At 48.9% G+C, this 27,024-nt stretch overlaps 2 protein-coding genes across 6 annotated transcripts in view; one reads left to right on the top strand and one right to left on the bottom strand.

Annotated features, from left to right (window-relative positions):
- Mtus2 (microtubule associated scaffold protein 2) overlaps positions 1 to 10,307 on the top strand; it is a 381,665-nt gene extending 371,358 nt beyond the window's left edge. For all 4 annotated transcript variants that reach the window (XM_027928898.2, XM_027928897.2, XM_027928896.2 and 1 more), the window contains 4 exons: positions 2,950 to 3,048; positions 4,085 to 4,204; positions 5,659 to 5,756; positions 7,576 to 10,307. In XM_027928898.2, coding sequence (XP_027784699.2) covers positions 2,950 to 3,048; positions 4,085 to 4,204; positions 5,659 to 5,756; positions 7,576 to 7,789 — 531 coding nt within the window. In that variant the 3' untranslated portion in view covers positions 7,790 to 10,307. The remainder of the gene's footprint in view (positions 1 to 2,949; positions 3,049 to 4,084; positions 4,205 to 5,658; positions 5,757 to 7,575) is intronic.
- Slc7a1 (solute carrier family 7 member 1) overlaps positions 1 to 27,024 on the bottom strand; it is a 93,745-nt gene that overhangs the window by 3,951 nt on the left and 62,770 nt on the right. Inside the window, exons 8-13 of one of the 2 annotated variants that reach the window (XR_011707421.1) lie at positions 26,800 to 26,939; positions 23,996 to 24,098; positions 21,765 to 21,982; positions 21,320 to 21,486; positions 20,728 to 20,836; positions 19,036 to 19,266 (exon numbers count right to left, since the gene is read on the bottom strand). Coding sequence is in view for 1 of the 2 variants with exons in the window: in XM_027928856.2 (XP_027784657.1) it covers positions 19,163 to 19,266; positions 20,728 to 20,836; positions 21,320 to 21,486; positions 21,765 to 21,982; positions 23,996 to 24,098; positions 26,800 to 26,939 (841 nt within the window). In the remaining variant the exon portion in view is untranslated. Of the gene's footprint in view, positions 1 to 14,173; positions 19,267 to 20,727; positions 20,837 to 21,319; positions 21,487 to 21,764; positions 21,983 to 23,995; positions 24,099 to 26,799; positions 26,940 to 27,024 lie in introns of those variants that run through there. The other variant, XM_027928856.2, reaches the window with a different exon arrangement.

Raw genomic sequence — 27,024 nt, 5'->3', positions numbered from 1 at the left:
GACACAAATAGTATCAGACAGCCACAAAAGGTAACACATAATTGCTCCAAATGAGGAACACAGTGGGTGAGCGCCACAGAAGTGCTGTAACTGGAGACAGATGGGTAACTAAGCTGTGTCTGAAGAAAGGACGCACACAAGGAAGAGAACGTTCTAGGCAGGGGCAGTGGTGCAAGGGGAGCTGCAAGGTTGATTCATGGATTACACTCTGGGTATTTTAAAAGAGACTTCAGTCACCTGGAGGTTGGCGAGATGAAAAATGCCCCTTCTGCCTCTTACTGCCACCTAAAGAGAATGTCAGAGAAGCTGCCTGGCTTCCCGTTGGTCTCCAGGGGAACAGCAGGTCTCCCAGGTCACGTGCACCTCCCTTCTACCTTCCAGAGGCCCAGGCCAGCTGCTTCTGTGAGAGGCCAGTGACAGTTCCAGCCCTAAGGAATTGCTGCCACGCAAGCAAGGGGCAGGGGCAGGGGCAGGGCAGTGGGTTGGGGGAACCAGTTTCATTTCCAAGTGGAGAAAGTCTGACCATAAAAAGATTATTTTTCTAAATATTAGGGAGACTTGTACCTAGAAATCATGGAAGATGATCCCCATAACTAATATATAAGCAGGAATTTTGCTTCTTCCATGTGGGGTCCCTTTTCCTTGGCAGTATACGTTATATAGATGCTCCCCTGCCCAGAAAAGCAAAGCACCCAGGGTTGTGGAGATACCAGTGTCACAGCTATGGAGTGCACTATTGGAAAACTTTAGAGGGTGGGGGTATAGCTCAGTGACAGAGCTTGCCTTACATGCGCAGGGCCCTGGGTTCCATCCCCAGAACCACACACACACACACACATAAACACTCACAGGGACCCAGTTTTGTTTCATCATTTCATCTTTCCTCTGCCACTAACATCAAATGGTCATAAATTCTGCATATTTTGGTCATAGCTCTTCCCTCAGCATAATCCATCTGGGCTGAAGACGATTCAGTTCAAGGTATATGGAGTTGCTACAGCCAACTTCCTTGGGCTACTGGCTGCTAGAGAAATAGCTAGTTTGGGCAGTTACAGATTTTGAGCTTTGGGTTTAAGACTTTTCTGGCCTGTCTTTACTAGCTTTGAGGTCTTTGACAATTACATAAACTTCTGTAAAGTTAGTTGACTCTCCTGTGAAATGGAGATGACAGAGGTACCTCTCTCAACATGTGGGCAGATTAAGGGAAATAATGTGTGGAAAGTGAGTAGCACTACCTTGGCTTGTGCCAAGTGCTAATAAGTAGCAGCTCTTGCTATGACAATAGCTGCAACCGCTGTGACATTTATGATTATCATCACTATTGTTATCATGCCATCTGTTGACTTGTGAGTGGTCCATGCTGGGTAGGGCCACCAACTGGGTCTTTGTGTCTCAGCCTGACATAAAGTAGCAAACCCAAGTTGAGAATCAGCCTGTCTTGTCTGATTACTGCAGCACTGTTCTGTCCCTGTGGGTCTGTTTTGAATAATGGTGAACAAGTCAGAAAAATCGGTTTGGTATTTTAGATCCATCCTGGGTGGTAATTGTCTGATGTTTGGCTTTTTAATGAGGAGGAAGAGGTGAAAGGAAATGCTTCCTTGGACAGCTCTGACGAGGTGTGGGGTGAGCCTCAGGTGGCCGTGCAGACATTTTTATAGGCACATTCTGGAAGGGCAGCCGCAGCAGCACAGTGGACCTGCGCTGAGCCCCGCGGGGCCGCCCTCAGCGGTGATTTCCCTGCGCTTGTCAAGTGCATACAAACTCCCACTGACAACTCTATTGCCCTAATGTACGAGCATTTGCATTTAATGGTACCGTGGGGACTTTTATTTCTTCAAAAGGAAATGCAAGTAACTGGAAGAAAGAAAAAAGGAAAGAAAGAGGAAAAAGGAACCCGCCCAGGGATGTTTGCAAACCAGAGCATCTGCCAGGATGAAGGAAGGAAGCAGACCTTGATACTAGAGTCCCTGGGTGGAGTTACAGAATTTAAAGTACCTGCTCCTACTAGTTGGGGGGATGAGGCCATTTCTCTTGCCAGAGGAGTTCATGGGAGACCCTAGTCCCTGTGCTTTAATAGTACAGAAATGGAGTCCTGGGGTGGAGGACTTTGGAATACTCAGCCTGAGTGAGCCAGAAGAATGAGGCTGTCCTTAAGCATCATAAGAAAGTCACTGTCCAGCGTCCTTCACTCCATGGTGATGAGGCCCACAGCTGAGGCTGGGTGGGGAGGGGTCAGTGTAGTTTCCTCTGCCCTGGGAGCTGGGGAAGGGGCTCAGTGACTCCTCAAACACACCTTTGTTCCTTCAACATATACATAGAAAGCTGCCTGTGGCTGGCATGTGCTGGGGACTGGGAGTGTCACTCTAGTGGGGAGAAGGTAGGACATGCTGGGTGGCTCGGCTCATAAAGTGACTTGTACTGGGGACCTGCTACCCAGCCCTGAGCCCAGAAGGTCAGCTGGGGCCCAGAATTGAGGAGGGGATGAGAGGGAACGGGCAGAGGAAGGTGCCGGCAATAGGGAAGGTGGAATGTGAGATCTAGAACCCGGCTGGCTCTGATCTGTATGAGGAAGGTGCATTCACCTTGAGAACAGTGGAGGTGCAGCTAGTGGGACAGCAGGTTCAGGTCTGTGTGCTACAAGGGCAGCCTGGCTGTGGCCTGCATGCAAGAGAGCAACCAAGGAGTGCTGGGGCTAGGAAGGAGCCACCGAGGTGCCTGAGCCTGGGTGGAGGGAGCAGGAAGGGCAGAGTTCATGGGTCCAGGGACATGAATAGGCCGGACTTGCTCAAATGCCAAGTCAGCAATTAGAGGTCTTGGTGGTGGTGGTGGGAGGGGTCTCAGGGCAGAGAAGGAAGTCCAGGAGGGTGCGAAGGTTTCCAGCTTCAGCTTTATAACCGAGAACAATGCTTTGCGATAGACTAACTGCACAGGGACGTTATTTACTTGCAGGACCAGGTGGACACACTGACCTTCCAGAGCCAGTCTCTGCGGGACCGAGCCCATCGCTTCGAGGAGGCTTTGAGGAAAAACACCGAAGAGCAGCTGGAGGTAGTCACTGCTGTCCAGGCTCCCAGCACCTTGGAGGCCTGGTGTCCAGCCCAAGGACGAGGCTTCTGTGCTGATCTGCTGCCAAAGTGACAGCTGATCACAACCTCCCTTCGAGGCTTAAACAATGCCTGCCAGCGCCTGTCCCCTGAGACAGGCCACAGCTGTGGGCTTCTCCATCAACCTGTCATTTTTTACCAAAATCCCAAAGCACCCCCCAGACAGGGTCCCTAGGCTCCTGTGATACAGTGTGAACAGTCTAGACACTCCACCCCAAGCCTCTTGAGGCTGGCCCCAGGACACCAGCTGAGGCATGAATTGAGGGAAGCTTTTTCCAGAAAACCTAGAAACCCCTTCCCTCTAGTGTAGTGCTGACAGCAGAAATGCACAGCACCCAGTTAAATCTGAACAAAGGTAGGTGATGTTTTGAAGATAAGTATCTCCCATGAAATACACTAAAACATTTTTTCATGTTGTTTGTCTGAAATTCAGATTTTGCAGTTGTCCTGGGTTTTTATTGCTTGCATCCCTGAACCCTGCTCTAACATGTCTTTTTCTTAAATGACTTTTCTGCTTTTTAAGCCACTTTGGTTTTTTCCCATGTATGAGGGCAAGACCTCGCCATGGGCTCACGTGGCATCCACAAGGTCCCCGGTTGCCTGGTGAATCAAGGTGTCTAGGAGCATGTTCAAAGGCAGCGTTGGATTCTTTTTGCACCATGAGTCTCCTTCTGGGGGTGGTGGCAGCATCCAGCCATTCTAGTATCCAGACTTTTTAGTGGATGATGGCCATGTCGATGGCCGTGTCTCACAGCTCCCCACCACCCAGAGCTGGGTTTGCAGGAGAGTTCTCAGCGGGAAGCTAGCAGGGCACCTTAGCTGGGGAGGCTGTGAGCCTCCTGGCTGGCTCTCTGGCTGGTGCTGCAGCTGCCCACCAGAGAGCTTGTTACAGGCCACATCTAGCTGGATTCACAGCCGAGGGTCATGCTAGGTTTTGCTGGGGACCCTGGCCCACAGCTCCTGGCTCTTTGCCCCTGTAGATTGCACTGGCCCCTTATCAGCACTTGGAGGAAGACATGAAAAGCCTGAAGCAGGTGTTAGAGATGAAGAATCAGCAAATACACCAGCAGGAAAAGAAGATTATTGAGCTGGAAAAGCTGGTGAGTTGGTGACTTGCTTGGGAGACAAACTGCTGTGATTTTCCTGCTGTTGTCATTGATGTCCTCAACATTGACGGTGTTCAGCCAGATGTGCCCCTTCCCTGCCTATTGTTCACATGTGAGCAGGAAATTCCATAGCTGAGCCCAGAGGCCATTCTCAGGAGGCCCAGGGTTCTGATGAGGAGTCGCAGAGGTGGCCTGACTTTGTCCATCTCTGAGGCTTCCTCGTTGCCTGTCTCTTCTCTACTCTGGTTTCCTGTGTAAGTGCCAGGTCCTCCCTCATCCCTGAAGGATGTGTGACTGGTGAGCCAGCACGAAGGAGCATCTATCACGAACGTGTGCCCAGTGCCGTGCAGTTCATTTGTTTTCCCACTCCTGCTGCTGCTGTGTGGCCTGGCTTGTGTGGGGACGGGCCACACTGGGAGCAACAGCCATCTTCCTCCTCCGGGCTGGGTTGTCTGCCCTGGGCCTTGCACCAGCCACGGAGTTAGTCTGACTGTCCTGAACCGTGTTCCAGCTCTCTGCAGGCAGGCACCACATCTCATTTCAGAAATCTTTCCAGGCAAATGAATTGATTTGCTCTCTTCCCTTCCTGGGAGCAAAGTTGAGGGTCAGGTGGGGGTCCCTTGCTAAAGATTAGGGACAGAGGCCAGTCCTATGGCGAGGGTTCCAAAGCCCTCATCATGGGCAAGTGACAATTTTCTTGAAAGATTAACTACATGAACAGTGAACATGTCCATTCTTTCGAAATATAATTTATTTCTAAATCATTCTAGAATGAAACTGCACAAGACTAGGTCTCAGGCCCTGGGGGACACACTGACAGCAAAAATGTCATAAATTGTGGGGGAAATACAACCATGGGCTGGTGGGATTCTCTGATAATGTGCCAAGCTGATCTTGGGCTTCGTGTTCCTGGCTGCCCTTGACCCCAATAGGAAAAAAAAAATACGTTCATATCGTTTGTACTTCCATGAATTCACAAGAGTCTCTATGGGATAGTGTGTGCTTACCTGGCCAGGGACACTGATGCAGTAGAGTTGACCCTTTGGGAAGAACTATAAGACCCACTGGTCACATTAGGTCCTAGTGCTAGCCACCATTTGTATTTGATAATGACAGTAGCCTGGGACACTCACTCTAAGAAATATATTTACAGAGAGCCCAGTACACATATATACATAATATATACAAAATAAAAAAATTTATATCCACAACACAGACAACAGTGCTTACTTTTACTACATACTCTGGCATTTTTCTACTCTGTTTTATTTTGTTTAAAACAAAAATGCTGATCACATCCCTCTAACCTGATTTTACAACCCACGAGTGCATTGTAAAGGGCAGTTTGCAAAATTTTGCTCTTGATAATTCTCCAGTGCCCAGAAGCAGCGGGTACTGGTTTATTGCATACCTTGCTGAAACTGTCTTATATACTGTCTCCATTATAGGCAGAAAAGAACATTATTCTGGAAGAAAAGATCCAAGTCCTCCAACAACAGAATGAAGACCTTAAAGCAAGGATTGACCAGAACACAGTTGTCACCAGGTAGGAGTCTGGGCTTACAGATCATATGTCACCCTCAAAATGGCCTTTCCCTTAAGCATCTCTCATCTAATTTGCCTTGCTCTGAGCTTCAAAGATTCCTTGTGTAGTCTTTTAGCATTTCCCATATGAGCAGAAAAACAAAACAAAACACGTAGCTGTGACCCTCTAGCCTAAAACCTGGAGGGGAAGCTGGGGAGCAATGCCCCCCCCCCGCACCAAGAGAAATGAGAACAATTGGCAAAAGCAGGTGGCAGGGGCCACCACCAGCACTGGGAGGTCAAGAGATTTGTTTCTGTAGGAGATTGAGAGAAAAACAGCAGTAGAGTGTTCCCAGGCAGAAGAGAACCAACCATCCTACTCCTCCTGGCTTCCAGAATCTTCCCTTTCCATCTCAGTCCTGCCTATCCCTGCAGGATCTGATCTGGGGAGCCCTCACTTACAAGGAAGGGGATGGGTTCCTCACTCCCATAGTGCAGATGGGCCGAGGCAGGATTTTGCTTTGGGGCCTGCTGAGGCTCTTTCATCCACAGGACTGAGCCACCTTGGTGAGACTCAGGCCGGAAGCCTTGCCCACTCTACCGACCTGGGCTCCTTGGTGCACCTATGGTGTGTCCTCCTGTGCACATACACTAGACAGGGCATGCTCGAACAAACACCCACATACACTTACATATACACACACTGGGCACACTCACCTGCCCTCCTGCTCACACACACTCACACTCTACCCTCAGTCACACATTAACCTCACACCCACTCACACATGCTCTTGCACAAATGCAGACACACACGCACACAGCCATTGGCTCTGCAACTGAACCCCTGATGCTGCCTCTTGGTTCTCACTTCAGAGGCACACAAAAGACTGTAGGTAGGGTGCAGGTCACAGTGTCCTTGTCCTGTGGGTCCCCAAGCCCTAGGCTATAGGTGGGCTGTCTCATCTGCCTTCCTGCAGACACAGGCTGAGAGTGGGAGGAAGTGTCAGAGAGGCACTGCCCTCCAGGAATGTGCAAGTCACCCTCATCAGAAGAGCAAATGCAGGCTTTGTCCTAGAGGGCTTCAGTCTGTCCAACTGTCAGGTGCACATGTACTTTCCCCTGTCAGTTCCCCAAAAGTGCTACCAATTTGTAAAACATACAACAAACCAGCACCTCAGTCTTCATGGGGGAAGGCACAAAAAGCATAATCGTATTTCATCCAGCATCCTTTATCAGCAAACATTAACCAAGCATCTATTATGTGCCATGTGGGAACCCAGGGAGTCAACAAGCAGAGCCTTGGCCCCTGTCCTCTAGGGCTTCCCATCCAGCGGTGGACAGATACACAGACAGTTTCTGCAGCAGGGTGGACAGTTTCTATGGTGAAGGCTCGCGCCTGGGGCGGGAGGCCAGGGCATGGCACCCCCAGCTGCCTGGAGGCCATCACCACCCTGTGCCATGGCATGGTCAGTGTCCATCTCCATGAGGTTGACTCTCCGCCAAGCCTTTCAGCAGTACACCAGCACTGACCCTGCCTCCCTCCTTTCTTCTCCAGTCTCTGCTATTTTCTGTGAGCACTGGGCAACCAGTATGTACCCTTAACCTTCCAGAAGCCACGTGGGCAGATCAGGTGTTGGCAGAGAGGCTCTGGAAATGAATGAGCCAGGGAGACGGAAGTTAAGTTTCAACCAAAGTTCTTGGTCCCTGGGGCAGACCTGTCCTTGTTCCCCGTGAAGGCCATGGCCTCCTCCTCTCCTTGCTCTCCACCCGTCCCTGACCTCAGGTTCAGTGTCATTAGCTTCTTGCTGCCTAACTGTTTATCACCTCCCTCCCCCATGCAGACAGCTGTCAGAGGAAAATGCTAATCTCCAGGAATACGTGGAGAAAGAGACCCAGGAGAAGAAGAGATTGAGCCGAACCAATGAAGAGCTGCTTTGGAAGCTTCAAACTGGGGACCCAACCAGCCCAATTAAACTCTCCCCCACATCCCCGGTTTACCGAGGCTCCTCATCCGGGCCCTCCTCCCCAGCCAGGGTCAGCACCACGCCCAGATGACGTCACCACGCAGCCTTCGGGAGCTCAGGCTTCTGTCCACCCTGGGGAGTGCTGACCATGTGCTGGCCAAGTGCCGGCGGCCGCCCTGCGCGCATGCTCAGTAGCTGCATAATGCATCCTAGGCAGCATCCTCTTCTGACCCCTGTGTAAGACTGTCGTGGTGTTGGCGCTTAGGAAGGTGTAAACGGTAGAGTCTGATGTGCAAAAACGTTTTACCATAGTTAGAGCCAAAAGACAACTCCAATTGTTCTTGAGTGATGAACTTTCACTGCAGAATTTCAGGTTAGTTTCAAATAGCTCAATTTTGAATATACATTGAATAATCATTGTGTACTGCACCGATATGTGTGTATATTTAGATATACGTATATACACATGCAGCGGTTCTGAATTGCATTTTTTATAACGTGATTTGCTGACATATTTTAGTGAAGGTCAGCAGTTTTCTAACTTGTGCCTAAGAATTATTGGGAAATGAAAATGCATTTCTATCCAGCTTCCTAGGAATATTTCTACCCAAAATAGAAAAAGGAAAAAAAAAAAAAAAAGAAACAGAGAAGAAGCGCCTTTTGATCTACCACCAAGTGGTACTCTAACACAAACACCAGCGATTTGTGAATGATAACTGCCTTTGGAACAACTGGCTTCATAGTCAACATGAGTGAGGTCACTAGTATTCCATCTGCAAGTTTTAGTTACAAATCCTCCAGTTGTGAGTGGATGAGGGATAACAGTGGGAAGCCCCAAGGGGGTTGAAAAGTTTTGCCAATGTTACTCATGACAGTGACTCATCTATACAGTCTTGTGACACAAGTTTTGCTTTTTTTCCTAAATGGCATCTTGGAATTGGTCATAAGCTATTAGTGTACCCTCAAAAAAAAAAAATACATGGAGGAGCATGACCTTGTAGAGTGAGGGTGAGACCTTGGACATGACCTTGGAGATGACCAAGACCATTCGTGTCCTATCCTCATGAAGGAATACTGCTGATGGATCCATATTTGACCAGGCACAGAATAGAAAAGCATCCTCCTCATTCCATTACAGCTCTAAAGGATGCTGTGAACAGTCAACTCATTGAAATCTGACCCTCAGGCCTGCATTTCCTAGGCAACCCCATTTCAATTTGGTTCTGTATCTCAATCCCATCATTCACATTGAGATGGCTCAGGGGTTCTAGCAGGGACTTCCAGAAAACCAAACTGTCTAAGAGGTGCTAGATCATCACATGATCTCCCTGAAACCCAGCTGTACTTTCTCCCGGATGATTGAGCAATTCTGTATCTGACCGTGGTCCTAACCTAGGACCAGAAGGATCTCCCAAACAGAGAAGCCCAGTGAAACAGCCAACCAGCAGTCCTTGGCTACTGGACTGGCCATTGTCTCTGAAATGGTAGAATTAGAATGTGAAAGATATTCATGTAGTGCTGTGGACGATTAGGAGCATGATACACAAAAGAAAGAAGTAGTTTAAACAGTCAATATGGTGATGATAACGATGCCTTTGTTCCCTGTGACAAAGACCCTGCACTTTTCTCCCCAAAGCCCTCAAAGTTGTCCTGAGCCCAGGTCTACCTTCTAACATGCCCATGACAAGAAGAGCCACTGAGCAGGAAGAAATGGCCCATGGAAGGGCTGGCTTGCCCAGTGTCACACATGTGGCTGACCTGGAGGCAGACGTGGTATATATGCCTCACACAGCTCCAAGTTGGGCTTCTTGGCCTCAGGCATACCTCGTTTCTAGCGAACTTCCAAGGGTTTTGCCCATTCTGGGGACACACACAGTAGCTTCTCCGTGGAGAAACAGTTCTTTTCCCTTTAGTGGCTTTGCATGATCTGTGGTATTGAGTTGGGCATTCCAGTAGAGTAGATCATGCCACGTTGACTAAACACACAATCTTTATTCTTTCAGCAGGCACAACCTGCCGACACAAATTCAGCTTAGCTCTCCGAATTAGGAACCGCTTCCATAACCGCACATGCTAAAAGCAGTTACACAGCAATACAGACTTCAGTGTGTGATGCTAGAATGTGGTACAGTGTTAGGCTGTTGCGGTCAAAGTCGTAGCAATGTTAGAACTAAGGAATCCCTTACTAGGTGGACTAGAGTTGTGCTCTAAGCAGCCCGGCCCCGGGCTCCGAGCTCATTTCCACACGGCCCTGGCTTAATTTCTTCATCACCAACACCCATCACATATGGCTCCTCATCTGAGCCATTACTGCTCCCCAAAACACAGGCGGCAGTAGCAGCCATGCCTCCTCCTTAATACCTATACCCCACACCATTAGGATTTGGACCTCTCTTGACATGGAAATCTGCCTCCCAGGCTGGGGTGCTGTGTCCTCATGTAGATTCCGCAGTGTCCCCACCTACTGCAGACAGACCTGCCCAACAGCACTGGTCTCTTCAGGGGGTTGGGAGACCTGTCCGGCCCTGTCCCCACTGACTGTTTGCCACAGGCTGGGACAAAGAGGTTCTGGCTGGATGTCATGATGGGGTGGGGCTGGGGCTTGCATTCTCTGGGATTAGTTTAATGGGGCCACAACATTCCTCTTCCTGTCCCTCCAGTTTCTGTGTTGCATATTTGTGTTTAAATCTAAAGCCTATTAAAACGAACTTGAGGGACCTTCTGTGATATCCACTTGATGTAACTGGAGACCTGTCTCTCTCAGGCTGGGGATCCCAGGCAGGAGGCAAGGGAGGTGTTTCGCAGGTGGGGTTCCTTTTCTATGTGCGTGCCAGGGTCAGCAGAGTGTCATGAGAGAAATCTAGAGACTCCCCTGTCCCCAGACTCAGCAGGTCCCTGCATCCACTCTTCCAGTCCAGGGCCTTTGGCAGCCCATGCTGTGGACTTAGGGAGTTTCATGGTTCTGCTCTACCCAGATGGATTGAATCGGAATTGGCTAGAAAGAGGACACAAAAGATGGAGTGAAACCCCTCACCATTTATTTAAAATTCAGACCTGGATGAGGATGTTTCTACTCCAAAGAGAGCTCGAACTGCCTTACATTCTGTCCATTTGTATTTGTATCCCCTGTCTTGGGCCCTCCTGTTAGGTGTCTACACTGACAATGGGGGACAGGATGCTGGGAATCTTGGTGACTCTCTCTGTAACACCAAGTGCAACTGGGACATGTCCACTCATTCCAACCTAAAAGTTCTCCCTTCCTCCATCCTGCCACTTGGGGGTATGGCAGGTTTGGCCACCAGGCCTGACCCTGGAGTGTCCAGTTGGCAGCTCGGTTTGCCAGTTCCCTGTGGTGGTTTTAGAGCACGTGGGAGTGCCAGCTACTTTGGGGAGACCTCAGCAAGCCTGCCTCATGAACAAGTGTTGCACAACATTGTCAAACAGCACTGAAGAGTCCCAGTGTAAAGGACACATTTCAAGCCACTTCCTGTCCTCATGAGAAATACCTAAGGACCCCCCTCAGATCACCTGTGCTTCCCAGATCATCGATGGTGACCTCCTATGGATTAATGCTTTATTTGTCAACATGTCCCCACCTAGTTTCTTCTGGGGCAAGTTGGGTGCCTCACACTTTTACAGTAGCTGCCTACCATTGTCCTTGCCCCATCCCTGTGCAGTAAATGAAGCAGATGTCAGCAACTCCACTTAACAAAGGAGCCAAGTGGTGACTCATCCTTGGCATGGGCAGGAAATGAGATTAGCATGGACTCTGTCCTGTCTGCAGAGAAAACACTATCCCCTCCTGTGGCTGATGTAGAGCAGGCAGAGGAGACCCCTGAAATCAACCCAATATTTGTCACCTTCCTTGTACCAAGAAGCCTGGGAGAGTTTGGCTATCCTATATTAGAGTCTTGTATCATCTCAGAGCTGCTAGGGAGGAGTTAAATGCAGGAGGAACCCAGGAGTCGAATGGCTTCCCATCTGCAGGCACAGTTGAAGGTCATCTGCAAAGCTGGTGCTTCATCAGTGCATGGGCATCAAACATTGAATGACTTGTCCTCTCATTCATGGTGACTAGAAGGTGAGGATCCTGCTTGCTCCTGAGTCTGCATCATTTATTTAAACACACACACACACACACACTCACACATACCACTACCACCATGACCACTATCCATCACCAAACAGCACCACCACCACTAGCACCACCAACACCATCACCACCATCAACATCACCAACAGCACCACCACCATCACCACTATCCACCATACCATCATCACCAGCACCACCATCACCACCACCACCACCATCAGCAGCACTACCACTATCACCATGGCTACCACCACACCACCATTACCACCATTACCATCACAGCACCACCATCACTGAATAGTGGCAAGCCATTCTGGTTGTTAAGACAGGAAGAGTTAATTCACTTAAATTGCATTTGCCAAATATCTTTTAAAAAGCCAGTTTGCTTCTCTGAAACCTCTTGACCCAGACCTCATAAAAACAAAACAGTGATAGACACCTGGGGCTTCTGAATGCCAAGTTCTGTCATTCCCATCTCAGCATGGAGATGCCATCCATTTGCTTCCTCACTGTGTCTGGAAGTGTTTCCAGTGGGGTAGGAATGCTCTGTATCTCTGAACACCTGTGTGTGTGACCCCCTTCTTCCTCTTGGGCATGTATCACACAGACACCTGAGCAAGTCCTGTAACACAGCTGCTGTCTCTGCCTAGTGACTGCTTATTTTTCTGCACCCAAATGAATGTATCAGGGAGCAGTCTTTAGTTTCCCACCTCCCCCACCGTGCTAGTGGAAGAACACACTCTTATTGTGCAGAGTTTAAAAGCATTGCTGGCAGTTGCCCCCTACCCCGCAGCATGGTTCCTGCCCACTTCCCTACTCATCCTCAGTCCTCTGGGATTAGGGGTTTGGCCTTGCTGAGAGGCCAAGGAGTTTGCTGGGGCTGTTCTTTCCAGTAGCAAAGACACTGTTTTATTCTGAAGATTTTTTTTTTCACATTGTATTTTTTTACAGCTATATGTATGGCTTGTAAAACTAAACAAATCCCTTTGGGGGGGCAGACATGCTTATCTACAGTTGGTTCCAATCCTCCCCTTTGCAGCCCCAGATTCTGCCCAGATCTGGGGTGACTGAAGGGTCTGAAAGGCTAGGGGAGTTCCCTGGGCTAGAGTTCCATAGGATTCCTGGTTACCTGGAATGCTGAGCTAATTTGGGGGACAGCTTTTGATTCACCAGAAGCATCTCACAATCGAACTGCATGAGGAAAGGTTTGCCTAGGTGAAGTTCCCTTGGTACTGCAGACTGGAATGGCTGCACAGGGTCTTATGGAGCCCTAGTCTAAGAAATTGCTGAAAAACTGAAGCATCTTTCCAGGCTGCCTTGCAGTACCCAGCAGCAACCACTAGGTGGCAGTGTGGCGCTGCAGGAACCAGGGTCCAGAGCTTGCCTTCTTACTAGACACAGACATCCAGGAACAAGGTGTGCCCGGAGCCTGTGCCCATTTCCCAATTCCAGGATGCATTGAGCACTCTGGGCTGCTTTGCTAAGACAGCGCACTTTGTAAGACCAGGGCTGCCTGTTGGTTCTCTCCTTCCTTTAAGTTGTGTCTAACAGTAATCACACTGGGGGTGGAAGCTACCCTGTCTTCCTGAGACACATGCACATCCTTGTTTTCACACTGCCCAAGCTTGGGTCTGATTCCCTGTGTGGCCAAGGAACCCAAAATGTGTGTGTAGTGCCCTGGCACGGATTTGCATCACACCGTCCTGATTGTAAACACGATGGGCACCAGAAAGAGCAGTTTGCTGTCCTTTCCTGTCCAGCCCCCTGCATGCCTGCTTCCAGTGCTATCCATCAGCTGAGCAAATGCAAAGGTTAAACCTTATCTTCCAGGCAACCGGTCTTCCAGTATGAATCACTGCACTCAATGTCTGGGAATTAAGACCCACATGGCTGAATTTGCCTTCTGTGCAAAAACAATGTGTCCTTTCTCCAGGGAGCTGGAAGAGTGGGATATCAATCATTAGAATAGCTACAAATCTGCCCCCAGCTCCTTTATGCCCTGCCTGCACCCCAATCCCCCTAACAAAATAGTGAGCATGTCAGCCAAGGTGTCAGTGGAAGGGCTCTTGCTGAGTCCCATGTCCTTCAGTATTTGTCCAATGGCTGGTGACCTCTGGAACCCCAAAGCCAAGCAGGTTTGGAGACGAGGCAGAAAGAAGACACTCACAAATGTGGGTCTGAGGGATTCCCTGGCTGAGGCTCAAGTGGTCGGGATAAGGATTCCCCCACTGGCTACAAGAAAACGAGGCCATATGATTAAAACCATTGGCTATGGGAAAGCAGGAAGACGCTGAAGGAGCTGAGATCTGTAACTTTCCACAGTGGGGCGCGCTTGGGAGGAACCCAGGCAAAAGCCGCTAGAAGTCTTGAGATCACACAGTATACACGGAAGCCACAGACAGAATTTATTAGATTTTGCAGAAGCATGAGATAATGTACCACAAAATAGTTTGATTTTACAACATAAAGTATGGTAGGAAGTTGTCAATGTACAGTGTAGTCAGCAAAAAGAGAAACAGAGCAGTTTCACATTTTTTTTTTTAAAGGTGATGGATGACACCTGCGCTTGTCCTTAAAATAAAATAAAATATAATAAGAAAACAGGAGGGGCCCAGCAGAGACCAACCTGATTTGCAGTTCGCATCAGAATCTAAATCTAGTATCACCATTATAAGAAACTATAAGAAACTATTAGAAAAATAGAACATCAAACGAGCAAAAAAATATCATACAATTTACATAATAAAAAACACACAACTCTTTTGTAATGGCTCCATATTCAGTAGAAGAAAAAAACTTCCTGGAGAAACCACAGCTATTCAGGTTTGATAATAAACCAACCCTCATTAGTATCATGACCCTTTTGTGATCCTTAAACCCACCGAAGCTGAAAGGCACAACGGGAGCAGGAAACATACCTTAAATATATATTATAACTTCTCAAATGGGAAAATAAGTCCCCAAACTGAAAAAGTTTGTCATCGAGAAACATGAAACCATATACCTTGTTAATCAATTAACAAAGTCTGAATGCATCTCCCCACCCCTGCTTCCTGACCCTGCTGGACACATTATCCCCTGAGAACATCCTCTTGGACAAGGTCTCTGTCTCACGTGGGTTTCTGGCCGGCAGGCAGTTCAACTGTTAACAGGACGATCCTGGAGGGCTCCTTGGGAACTGTGCCTAGAGCGCCTTGGTCTCACCAGGTCCCTCTGGGAAGAGAGCCTGTGGCTCAATGAAGCAATGGGCACCAAAAGGCTCTGGATTAAGAGTGACAAAGATGAAAGCCGGGTGACTTATTTTTGCCTTGAGAATCCATTAGGCACCATAACCACAATGTCACTTGGAGTGTAGCATCTGGCACCACTGCATCAATGAAGCATTTCATGATCCCTCAAAAGTCTGACAAATGTACTTCTCCCCTGGGAGCCTCACATAGAATACTCATGACCATGGCAAACAGACAGGGTTTGAATTTTACACAATTATACACAACATATACTCAGTTCCGTCTGAACTTGAACTCCGTAAGTTTTGCACATGCATCACACATCCTCTGCCCAAGTAATTCCTGTCCTGGGAGCACAGGAACCCACTAGAGGGTGGACCTGGACACACTCCTCCACCCGTCCATTAACACCGAGGACAGGCGCCCTGGCACTTGGGTGCCAACGGAACTTAACCATCAGCTCCTATTAGCAAGAAAAAAGTGTCAGTGAACAGGGCACATTCTAATAAAAAAGGAGGGTCCCAGCGGGGAGCCAGGAACGCTCCTGCAGTGAGCCCAGTATGTCCAGCAATGCGTAAGAAAGGCTGGGTGGGGTCTGTGCAGGGCATGTCCACACATGGAACCCAGCCTCCTGTCCAGTACTCACAGCTGTCCAAGGCTCACCGTGCTGGGCAAGAGCCTACAGCTAATTCAGAATGCCTGCTCGGTGTCAGCGGGGAGCGGGGAGCAGGCCCCTCACAAGTCTCCCAGCATCCTGCATGAAGCACCCCAAAGTGCAGGGCGGCCCTGGGTCTCCTCCAGATGTGCACGCGGCCACACCAAAGGTGCAGGAGGGGGCGCTCCAAGGCCTTGGTCAGGAAGGATGGGTGTAGAATCCCAGAGACCCCTCGTCCTGCAGTCACTTCGGGCCACAGGCAGGGGAGTGACATGTGGGGCTAAACACTGCCTCAGCACTTGGAACTAGGTGGCTGATTGCCAGATAGAGATAAGGGATTCAATGGAGTTTTTTTTTGTTTGTTTTTTTGGTTTTTTTTTTTTTGCCAAATGGGGGAAGATTTGAACAATTCTGAAAACAGTATGAATTTAACAGTTTTCTGAGCTGGCCCAGGAAAGAGGAGTATACAGTTTTCCCTCTTGGATTGAAACCATGTGTCCAATGCACAAAAGTCCACCTGAGAGGCGTGGACGGGGATGATGGGAGTGCCACCCAGAAGGCAGCTCTCATCCCAGCCCGTCACTGGGGTCCCCCGCTGCTGCTCAGGAGACATTCATCACCCCTATTCTTCAGCAGAGCTCCTGGGGGTTCCTACTATTGGCTTCTTCCTAAATTTGAGCCTGGCAAAGAGAAATTTGAGCCTGGCGAGAGAAAGGGTGCTTACTCATTGAAAATGAGTCTTTCTAATCTGAGTATCTGGGCCCGGTGCACAACAAGAGAAGACAGGGCATTCCACAGGATGTGTGCATCTTCAGAAGGTTGCACATCCTGACTACGTAGGAAAATACCACCCAAGTCCTAAAACTGAGAATGATATTCTTATTTGCACAAGGGGTTAAGAGATGTGAAACTATTCTTTCTTTTTTTCTTTTCTTTGCCTGTGTGTTTTTATTTCCGGGGAAGGAATGAGGGATGTGGTAAGAAAAGGCTTATTAAAATTGAGAGGCTCACCCCAAATACCATTCCATGTATCACTGCCCCTATTACACAGAAAAGCCCCCTGACAAATGCACACAATCTTTAACAAAAGCAATGAACTCTTCATGCAAGTCACCTTATGTGTGCTTTCTGAAGAAGTTTTTCCTCTAACAAGGGAGGGTACAGGGGCACCATATCCCCCACCCCCGACCCCTGTGAGCTTCTGTGTTGCACAGTAAGCATTTGACTGAGGAAAGGAGGGCAGATCTGTGGCTGTCAGCATGTTCCCGTGATGGGAGACTGTCTGACTGTGGTCAAACCCCCAAACACCCCTTCCCACCGTGCAGATTGATGACGATACAGGCCGACACATCAACTTGTAAACAGACCATCAAGCGCTGCTTGCACAAAGATTTCAGCCAGAAAGGAAGTTAAAGAAACAGAATGCTCTCTCCCTCCCACCTCATTGTTCACCCTCCTTCCTCCAAGTTCTCTTTGCCTATACAGAAAAAATAACAGGAAAAAAAAAATCAGGCAAACAAACCTAATAGGTCATAAGAAGACAACAGACAACTAAAACCCCCAACAAAATAAGTTAATGTTTATGAAAATATTTTACAGCACCAATCTACATAAATTTAAATACCTTTCTTTGGAAACCCAACCCTTGGGGTCTTAGGATACTCCCTCTGGGACATTCACAGATGCAACTTGGAATAAAGCTTCCAGCAAGTGGTCAGAACTGGGCATAATTCCCTAGCTCTTGGCCATGGGCCACCCTTCATTGGCTGACCTGGTCTTTTAGCTGCTTTATTTTTATTTTGTGGTGCTGGGGATCAAACCCAGGGCCTCGCACATGCTAGGCAAGAGCTCCGCCACTGAGCCACGGCCCCAGGCCAGTTTCACTAACGCTTACATCTCTCTAAGAACCTCCTGGAACAGAGGGGAAAAGACAAGAGCCATCAGTCAATCAAGTTTCTTCCCACCAGATTTGCATCAATGGCCAGGCAGGAAAGAAACAGGAATCTAAGCTTTAAAAGCAGCAGCTACTTCTCTGTGGTGTCTAAAATGCGGCTCTCTCTCACCCTCCCTGTGGGCTCCGGTGGTACTTTAAATGGAAGTGAGGCTCCATCAGCATTCCCCTTCCCTGGGCTTCCATCTACAAGGAGTGTGTGAAATGGTGTTGGTCCTGGGTCCCACCCCAGCTACAGAAGGAGGGGACAGAGTGCAGGGTGTAGACAGGAGTCACAGAAGGACACTGAGGTCTCCGCTGGACCTCAATGGTATGGAAAGCCGCAGCATCTGGACCACAGATACACAAGAGCAACAGGACTCCAAGTTGCCTCCTTGTGGACCACACACCCCGACCCACAGGCCAGCGGCTCGCAGTCATTGTTTGGTCATTTTCCAAGTTAATGTTAAGCCCCAACTTAATCTGGTGGAGTGATTCACAACTAACAGGAGGATTCAATTTCCTTATACATCAGAAGCCAAACAGACCATGTCAGGGGGCAGAAGTGTCACAACCGCAGACCGAGCTGCCACCTGTTTTGAGAACCTTATAAGATCCAAAAGACTGGTGCGCAAGCCACCAGAGGGCAAGACTTAGTGAATGGAAAAGACCCCAGAGTGTGAAACTCTTCTGGGGCCAGTCCTACACAAACACAGTGTTCCAGTTACTCAGGACACATGGCCAGCAGCGACAGACACCAGAGCAGCAGGAACTCTTCCTGACCTCCAGGAACGGGACTGGAGAAGGTCCCCTGGTCTATGGGCATGCACGAGACAGCCAGCCCTCCCCTGACCTCAAGGCCTTTGTTCGCACCAGAAGCCTCTCATCTTCGGTGCCTAGGATGAACCGCCTGCCCTCGGTCCTGCTCCCCCGCGGTGGGCTGGGTCTGTGACGGTGTCAGAGCCAACCTGCTCAGAGGGCACTGTGGGGAGAGGCCCAGTCCTAACACCCCATCTGGAAGCAACTCAGAGGGTAGGAGCAAGGGAAGTCTAACAGCCCTGTTATTCTTCTAGTGAATTGCTGTCACTTGGCTCTGGGGTGGCACTGCTGGGGACACACTGTTTTGTGGTACTCATCTTGCATCTATGGCCGGCTGTTTGGGGCTGAGGGGGGAAATGGCTACTGGAGGTCTAGAGTATGTATGCTTGCAATACCAGAGCAGTCCCCAGGGAGGGAGACCAAGTGACCTCCCCTCTGCCGGGGGCCACAGCAGCACAGCCGGCTGGCGAGGAGAGGGGCTGTTTTCTTTGTTCAGAGGGAAGTAAGGAGATATATGGCCAGCCACAGCCAGGTGGCCCTGGCCAGGGAGCTGTCTGGAGGAGGCCGGGGCCTCAGGCGCTGGCTGCGGCTGCAATACGGTTAGTTGCACCTTTGGTGGCACTGGGGGTGTCGCGGACGAGGGTGGTTCCTATTATACTGGTGGAGAGTGAGGTGCTGCCCAGTCCTCTGCAGACATCCCTCGGGGCTGCCACAGCTCTGGCCAGCGAGGCTGCATGTCACTTGCACTGGTTCAAATTGCCGTCGGGAGTCTTTGCCTGGTCAGTGCCCAGGGACGCCTCCTCGCTGTGCCACAGCCCATAGCCGAAGTAGATGACGAAGCCTGTGGGCCAAAAGCAGAGCAGAGGCGTGAGCAGGGTGGGTGGGGCTACCCAGCACACGCGGGGGCTCAGGTGCAGAGGGCCGCCCGGGCGCGGACTTCTCCATCTGCACAAACTGGGCACGTATATAAGGTCAGCCAAGGTCATCGACTTACTTCTCCTATGCAAAGCTACCCACATCCTTCCAGGCGTCCTCACACTGCCCCTTCCTGAGCAGCTGGGGTAAGGCCAGGGAGAGCCTCATGGCCCCAGCTTAACCCCTACTGCTCCTGACGAAGGTGGGATTTGGGGCAGGTTCTTGGCTTTCTGCCTAGTCCCACTGCAGGTGAGGGAACCTACTCAACCTGAAAAGCCAGCATCCGTGACTCCAAAGGTGTTAGTGGGGCCTGCAGCCTAGGCTTCTAACCCCTCGCCCAGGGACTGGCCAGCGGCCCCAGGGCCACCTTGTGCTGTTGACACATGGGAAGAAGCTCAGGAAATGACCTCACAGGGACTTCTACGGGGGTGGTGGGAAGAGGTGCTCCTCACCACCACCAGCAAATGGGCAAAAAGCAGCTGTTTTAACGAGTGCTATAGAGTCTAATCTCACAGGCGAGACTGCAGAGGAGTACCTGTCCCTTCACCTAAAGAGGAGTATATGTCCTTGAGAAAAAGTGCCGCTGGGGACCCTGGGACACCAAGAGGTAGCAGCCATCTTGCTATAGCACCTGAACCCAGGGCTGACAGTCTTGTCAAGGACACAGCCCTCAGGGCAAAGGTCAAGGAGGGGCTCCTGGGCATCAGTGTGAGGACTCAGACACTGAGAGGATGGACCCAGGTAGAGCCCCTCCAGGACCAGGGGTCAGAGGCCCACAGGGACCGGGACACAGCCCTAGAGAGGGTTCACTGACACCCAGGCAGCAGACCCCCAGACCAGGCACCCCTGGTCGTCACATGTCAGGAACAAGAGAATGAGTCCTGTCAAGAGCCTCCCGGCCCTGGCAGTACCTTCCCCGGGCTCTGAAGTGCTGTCCTTCTGTGAGGAAGACACTATCATCAGTCGGTGATCCCATGCCTGCCAGGGTCTACAGTCCCACACAGACCCGGTGCGGGCCAGGCTGCAGAAGGCCCAGTCCAGATTCTTCCGAATGGAGTAACAGGTATCTTATCACCAATACTCCGAGCCTGGTACTTAGTAACATCCAGCCCCAGACTAACAAGGTAACCAGCTTGGGCAATAGATTCTTACTTGAAAAGTATCTAAAAGGGAGGGGAGAACCTACAACCTACCAGGGGGGCCTAACATTGTTTTAGAAAAAACAGTTGATGACGTGTTTCCTTGTGTTATGAAATCTGGAACGAAGGAGGGTCTATGACATTAACCTCCCAGCCAAATAGCAGGCAAGACAAATGAGCAGCCCTCATAGGCCTGAGGGCAGGGGGAGGCCCCAGGAGAAGGTGGAAAAACCCCTGACCTAACATACCTATGAGCATCCACACAGCAAACCGGACCCACGTGCCCTGGTCCAGCTGCATCATGAGATAGATATTCACAAAAATGCTCAGGACAGGAAGCACCGGCAAGAAGGGGACCTGCAGAGACAAAAGGCGGTGTCAGATCACAGAGGGTGGCGACTGCAATGCACATCCCCACACCTCCAGTTCACACGGACACGCCCACCGGCAAATCTCAGTAGGTGGAATTGGATTCCAAGCCACTAATTGCCAAAGTGAACTTCTTTCTAATTTTCCTCTCATTATTCTCCACTTCATCTCTAAGGTAAAACTATTTTATGATTCGTATAATCTAAAAATGTAGAAGCTTGGAAATGACATGTAATCCACTGAGACAGACATTTACAGTAAGTCCCCGTGGACGAGGTGCACCCCATCACCCGAGAGTCACGGCTTTACTCAGCAGACACCCCCTGTGTCCTAAGGATCCCTGCCCCATTTCCCAAGGGCAGCTGGCCTGAGCACCTCTGGAGCACCAAGGTCTGGAACAGCCTCCCAGCAGGACCAGGTCTCAGATCTACCAGGAGATTCCCCACAGGTCTATTAAGCTGAGGTGCTCACCTTGAATGAGAGCTTGGTTTTGCTTTCAGACTGCCTCCAGATGATGCCCGTGACCAGTGCACAGAGGAGGATAGATCCCGTGACCAGAAAGATTGCCCACAGCTCCCCATTGCCCAGAGCCTCTCTTCCAAGCACGGCCACCAGGCACAATATGATGATAAGAATTGCTGAGAGGGAGAGAAAAAAAAAGAGGGGTACAGCTCAACCAGTTCTCAAGTTCCTACAGGTACCCTCCGTTCTCCCCAAAAACCTGTCCAGAGGGAACTTCATTTCTGTGGAATCAATTACAATTTGGACAGAAAAATTTATGTCACAGTCTGTTAGCAAACCAGATATTCATCTTCTCCAGCAACGTCCCCCCCCACCCCATCCCCATTGACAAGAAACCCTACAGTGCCAACAAGCAAGTCCCCACACCCCTTACAGGGAAGAGGCAAGCTCTTACCTATGAGGCTGGCTGAAATGTTCACAACTAGCCCAGACAACTTGGAAGGCTCCATGTTTTTGGGTGACAGTATAGCTTTCAAAGAAAACTTCTCTGCTTCTGGTAAAAAGCCTGTCTGGGAATCACTGGTGCTCACCAGTTCATTCTGGTCGACTTGATCTAGCTCATCACTGGTTCTGGCCATCTGGTACACCAGGTTCGGCTGTTCTGGCTGATATCTGGAAAGAGATGCATGGGGCATGACCACTGTAATCTGCTTTCATTAAGGGAAGAAGCACACAACTGAAGTTCTCAGCAAGCCTTCAAAGATAAATTGCCCAAGACACAAGGCATGAAATAGGACAGAGAGGGTCAGAATGGTATAGAGACTGGGAAGAGACCTGGGTACTTCTTCCAGCTTCTCGGTAACACCCTCAATGTCTGTTTTGGGGGAATATGACCTCCACTGTAAGGCAACTCAGTCAATGTCCCAAGAGTTTCTCTACGAATGTGAAGAAGGGGCCCTTGAATGTTAAGATATTAGGCCACTTCCCTCAAAACCATGTTTGCAGAGAGCTAAGAGTAAGGACAGAAATAGAAAGCAATAACACTAGAATCCTGTTTGGTGCAGAGAGCCAGAGAATCCTGTCTGCAGGCTGATGGATTTGAGAAATTCTGTTTGCGTGACCTAATTGGATCAATTTATTCTAAAACTCCAAGAGCCTTGGAGTAAATAACTCTATAGAGCTGGGTGAAGGACCGAGCCTGAGGCATGATTTCCAGGACAGGAGCTACCTGCAAGAAAAGCTTCCATTTTAAACGTGGTTCCTTATCTTTGCCCAAAATGAACAAAGTGCAACTCTCTTCCACAGCTTCGAAAAACAGAATGCCTTTTAAATTCTTTTGCATATTATCAATTCTAAGAGTGAGCAATAAAGATAGCTAACTGTTTTTGCACGGAGTCTCCTGTGTAACATGACCTTGGTCAATTAAGAAAGTGGAGGAACCTTTGAGAACATTCTAGCATTGTGCCAAGGGAAGGAAGGAATAAAAGGCATGTAGAATAGTTTTAGCTGATTCTACAAAGCCACCACTGAGGCTCAGCTCAGGTCCTATGTAGATTAGGTGCTGAGTACATCAGAAATGGGACCAACGGCCTCACGAGTATAAATACCTGAAAAGAAATGAGGACGTTCTTGCAGGGTGACCAACACTAGAGTCTCCATGAGCACATGGTCTCATGACAAGTGCCACCTTGGGCCATCCCTGGGGTGGAGCCCTGTCTCCCCACAGTAAAAGGAAAACTGAAGCCTAGAGCTGTGCTTTGGGAGGAGGTACTGGGGTGGGTGAGAACACCAAGCCCTGATCTTGGGCCCAGGAGCCACTTCACTGTGACTGTCCTCAAGATGGAAACAGCCAGACCCTGGAACATGTCCCTGAAAATCAACCGAGGCCACCCACACCAAGCAAGGGGATTCATTTTCCCAGTCACAGTGCAACCCGGCTCCAGGAGCATCACACAGTTCCTTGGATCCTCCCAGTGCCCTCCAGGGCCAGGGCCCAGTCCCCTCTATCCCAAGAATTTGGACAGTTTTAGTCATTACCCTAAAACCTTCAAAAATCTTAATCCCAGGATCCAGACCCAACAGTGGAGCTGAGAACCATCTGTATCTTCCTAACTTCTACCCAGAAAAAATGAGGGCACATGATTCAGGAAGGTTGGGGCCACCCTGACTCTTTTCAAGTGTTTCCAACTGCCACACCATACACTGTCCTTGGCAACTTCCAAAGGAGCTGTCACCAACCTAAAAGTTATGCCACATTTTTTATTTTATTTTATATTTTTTAGGAGAGAAAGTGAGAGAGAGAAGAGAGAGAGAGAGAATTTTCTAATATTTATTTTTCAGTTTTTGGAGGACACAACATCTTTATTTTATTTTTCTGTGGTGCTGAGGATCGAACCCAGCGCCGCGTGCATGCCAGGCGAGCGTTACCGCTTGAGCCATATCCCTAGCCCAACACATTTTTTTTTTTTTCATATTTTATTTTAAGACAGGGTCTTGCTGAGTTGCTAGGTGCCTGGCTAAGTTGCTGAGGCTGACTTTGAACTCTCAATCCTCCTGCCTCAGCCTCCTGAGCCGTTGGGATTATAGGCATGTGCCACCATGCCCATCCACATAAGCCTTTTATTAGGATGTTAAATGGCTACATGCACCTACCTTTGTCATGGAGCCCAGAAATGCCATACGTACCGTAAGACTAAAACACAGGCAGCCACCAGAGAGTACGCCAGGAGCGTGCCAATGGACATGAGGTCCACCAAGTCCTTCAGGTCAAAGAGAAAGGCCATCACAGCTGGGGAGAAGACAGACATCAGGATCCACAGATGGTCCTCTGCAGAGGTCAACACCGGGACCACCACCCACCACCTGTGGTCTAGGGCACACGAGGGGCACTGCTTTTACTCCCAGCCCCAATCCCAGCCTTTCCATGGAAAGATACTGCTTCAAGGGAAGACAATGTTCAGGATTAAAACATAGACGCGGTTTTCAACAGATGGTAGCCATAATTAACAGTAATAACTAACATTTGTATAAAGAGGACTTTTATCCTTTTTGATCCCCATTGATAAACTTCGCAAGCCATCCCTACATACAGATGGAGAAACAGAAGTTTAGGGTTTAGGAGACTTATCTAAGGTTACACAGCTAGTGAACAGAAGTGCTGGAATCTGAAGTAGGTTCCTGTGACTGAGTCCTCTACACTCAACTGACTCACAGACAGTCATGTCAGTCCATCCATCTATCCATCCATCAATTATCCATCCACCTGCCATCCACCCTTCATCCATCCAATCAGTCATCCACCCATCCATCCACTGTCCATCCAACACTCATCCATCATTCTTCTATCCATCTATCATCCACTCATCTGTCCTCCATCCAGCACTGTGACGGTCACTGGGTGCTAGATATACACCACCAAACTGGCCGATGGCAACAGGGATAGGAGGCAGCAGAGGCCAGTCTGGTGCTCTGGGAAGCCTCACGGGGCTCCTAACCAGGCAGGTGAGTAGGGAAAGTGGAGCTATTCTTCACGTGTTAAATCGCTCCACATGGGAGAAACTTGGAAGAGTTTTTTCCAAATGATATCAGCCCCGTCATCATATCCCCCCGCCCCGCCTCAAAAAGAATTAAACGTGCATGCTTGAACTAGGCCTGTAGCTCCGAGGTAGAGCACTCGCCTGGCATGCACAAAGCCCTGGGTTTGATCCCCAGCATTGCAAAATAAAATTTAAAAAAATTTTTTTAAAGTGTGGGTTTTGAAAATTTATAATTTCTGCAAGATGTGTGTCTATTTATGTCAGGGTCCATGTCAAGTTTCCCATTTTAAAAAGGAACTTGGCAAGACCTGCTTTGGGATATTTTCAGATCACATGTAATCAATACAAGTTAAAACATAAACATGAAAACATTATTCTCCACAAATATTTCTGGAGCCCCACTAGATCACTGCACACCACACAAATTTAAATTGAGGATTAAAAAATAGGATTAAAGAGCAATGAAGGCCTTCTGGATAATTAGAACAGTATCCAACTGTGCATGCCAAAGATGCCTACGTTCCTACTCATAGAGAAACCCGAGACAAATTTCTTCCATGTGAGGTGATTTCAGAAAACCAAATACTTATCACTCTTGCCAAATGAAGAGAAAGCAAATCCCTGGCCTGGTGAGTGGTATGTGCTTTATAACTACTTAACAGATTACAGTTTGATCTCCTTTTATTGGCACGGGGAGGAAATTAAGGCTTGTCTTTTGTATGATCAACTCACATGTAAACACTGAAAAAAATTACTATTTCCAATTCCTTAGTCCTTCAGATGTACTGGTCATGTTCTGATATATAGCCCCCTTTGACCTGACCACCTGGATCACTTGCAAGAGTGTAAATTACATTTAAAAAAAAAAAAAAAAACATTGAAAAATTTAAAAATTGCTTTCTTCTTTTATATCTATCTACCCACAGAACTAAGCATGCTCTGCTAGGGCCTAAGTAACATAACTTAGTAAATAATTCATGCATTGAAGACGGTCAAGTGTCTTGCCAGTGGCCATTCCACAAATCACAGAGGTACCAATCCTGACTGGTGTGTGACTGTCATGTGTCCCGATTTATCAGAAAGAACCACAGCTCTAGGTGGCCTGGCTGCTTTGAACATAAACACAAACCAGGAATCAAGGATCACCTCTGCCCTTCTTGGGTATGCATCTTCCCTCCATCTCTCTGGGCCTCCATTTGTACATCTGTACAATGGGATGGAACCTGACTCTCAGTGCTCATGCAATCATGAAAAAAATCAAGAAAGAAGGAAACTACGAACACATTAATGGAGCAGAGTGCATGAAAGCAACCTCTCACTTCCCCTTTCCTTCACTGGGGTCCCTGGAACGTGACACAGTTCAGAGAGCTCCTTATTCCACTGATTTCATCCGTCAAAACTGACCTCTCAGAGATGGACCTGATTTGATAAGAGAACCCTCCTCTGGGTCTGCCATTGTTTATAAACTTAGAAGCAAAAGGCTTCATCAGTAACACTCTCAATATCCTCCAGGGAATTGGTGGCACGTTGTATTAAACACCAACTTTTAGGGACACTCATTTTCCAGAGAATCTATGGGTGAAGATTCAAAGACATTGGATTTCCAAGGAATAACCCAGTGTCTCACTTGGCTTGTCTCATGCTAGTTGCCAGCCTGCTGAAGTCTACCGAGGGACCCGTTCAAGGTGGGAAAGCCAAAGGTTGTCCTTGGAGAGGGTAAGGAGAGCTCACACTGTCTGGGAATTCCATCATGCCCTCTGGCCTCTCTGCCTTCTGTCCAAGAAGGGGCAGTTATCTTTCAATGAACCAGTTCAAAGTGCAAAACCCAAGAGTTAAAAAGGCCAGGGAAGATTTCTCAGACAGGTGTGATTGATTGGTGCCTTCCCAGCCTCCCTGGGGAGTGAGAACTCAATTATTAAGACGCTAGCATGTGAAGTGAGTTCCCGAGCTTACCAGCAATGGCACCTGATGTCAGTGTGGCGATTATAGGGGTTTTGGTCCTATCATTGATTTTGGCCAAAAATTTAAACAGCAGTCCATCCTCAGCCATGGCGTAGATAACTCGTGGCATGGGAAACATGGAACCTAGAAGACTAGGCAGAGGAAACAGCAAAACACGTGAGTAAAACAAAATGCGCTCATCAGGAACAAAGGCGCCATATGCTACCGTGCACAATT

The sequence above is a fragment of the Marmota flaviventris genome, chromosome 4 (genome assembly GCF_047511675.1).
Source record: "Marmota flaviventris isolate mMarFla1 chromosome 4, mMarFla1.hap1, whole genome shotgun sequence".
In the NCBI taxonomy this organism is placed as follows: Eukaryota; Metazoa; Chordata; class Mammalia; order Rodentia; family Sciuridae; genus Marmota; species Marmota flaviventris.
Note: the sequence above shows the minus strand (reverse complement) of the source record. Positions and strands in the feature narration are given on the sequence as shown.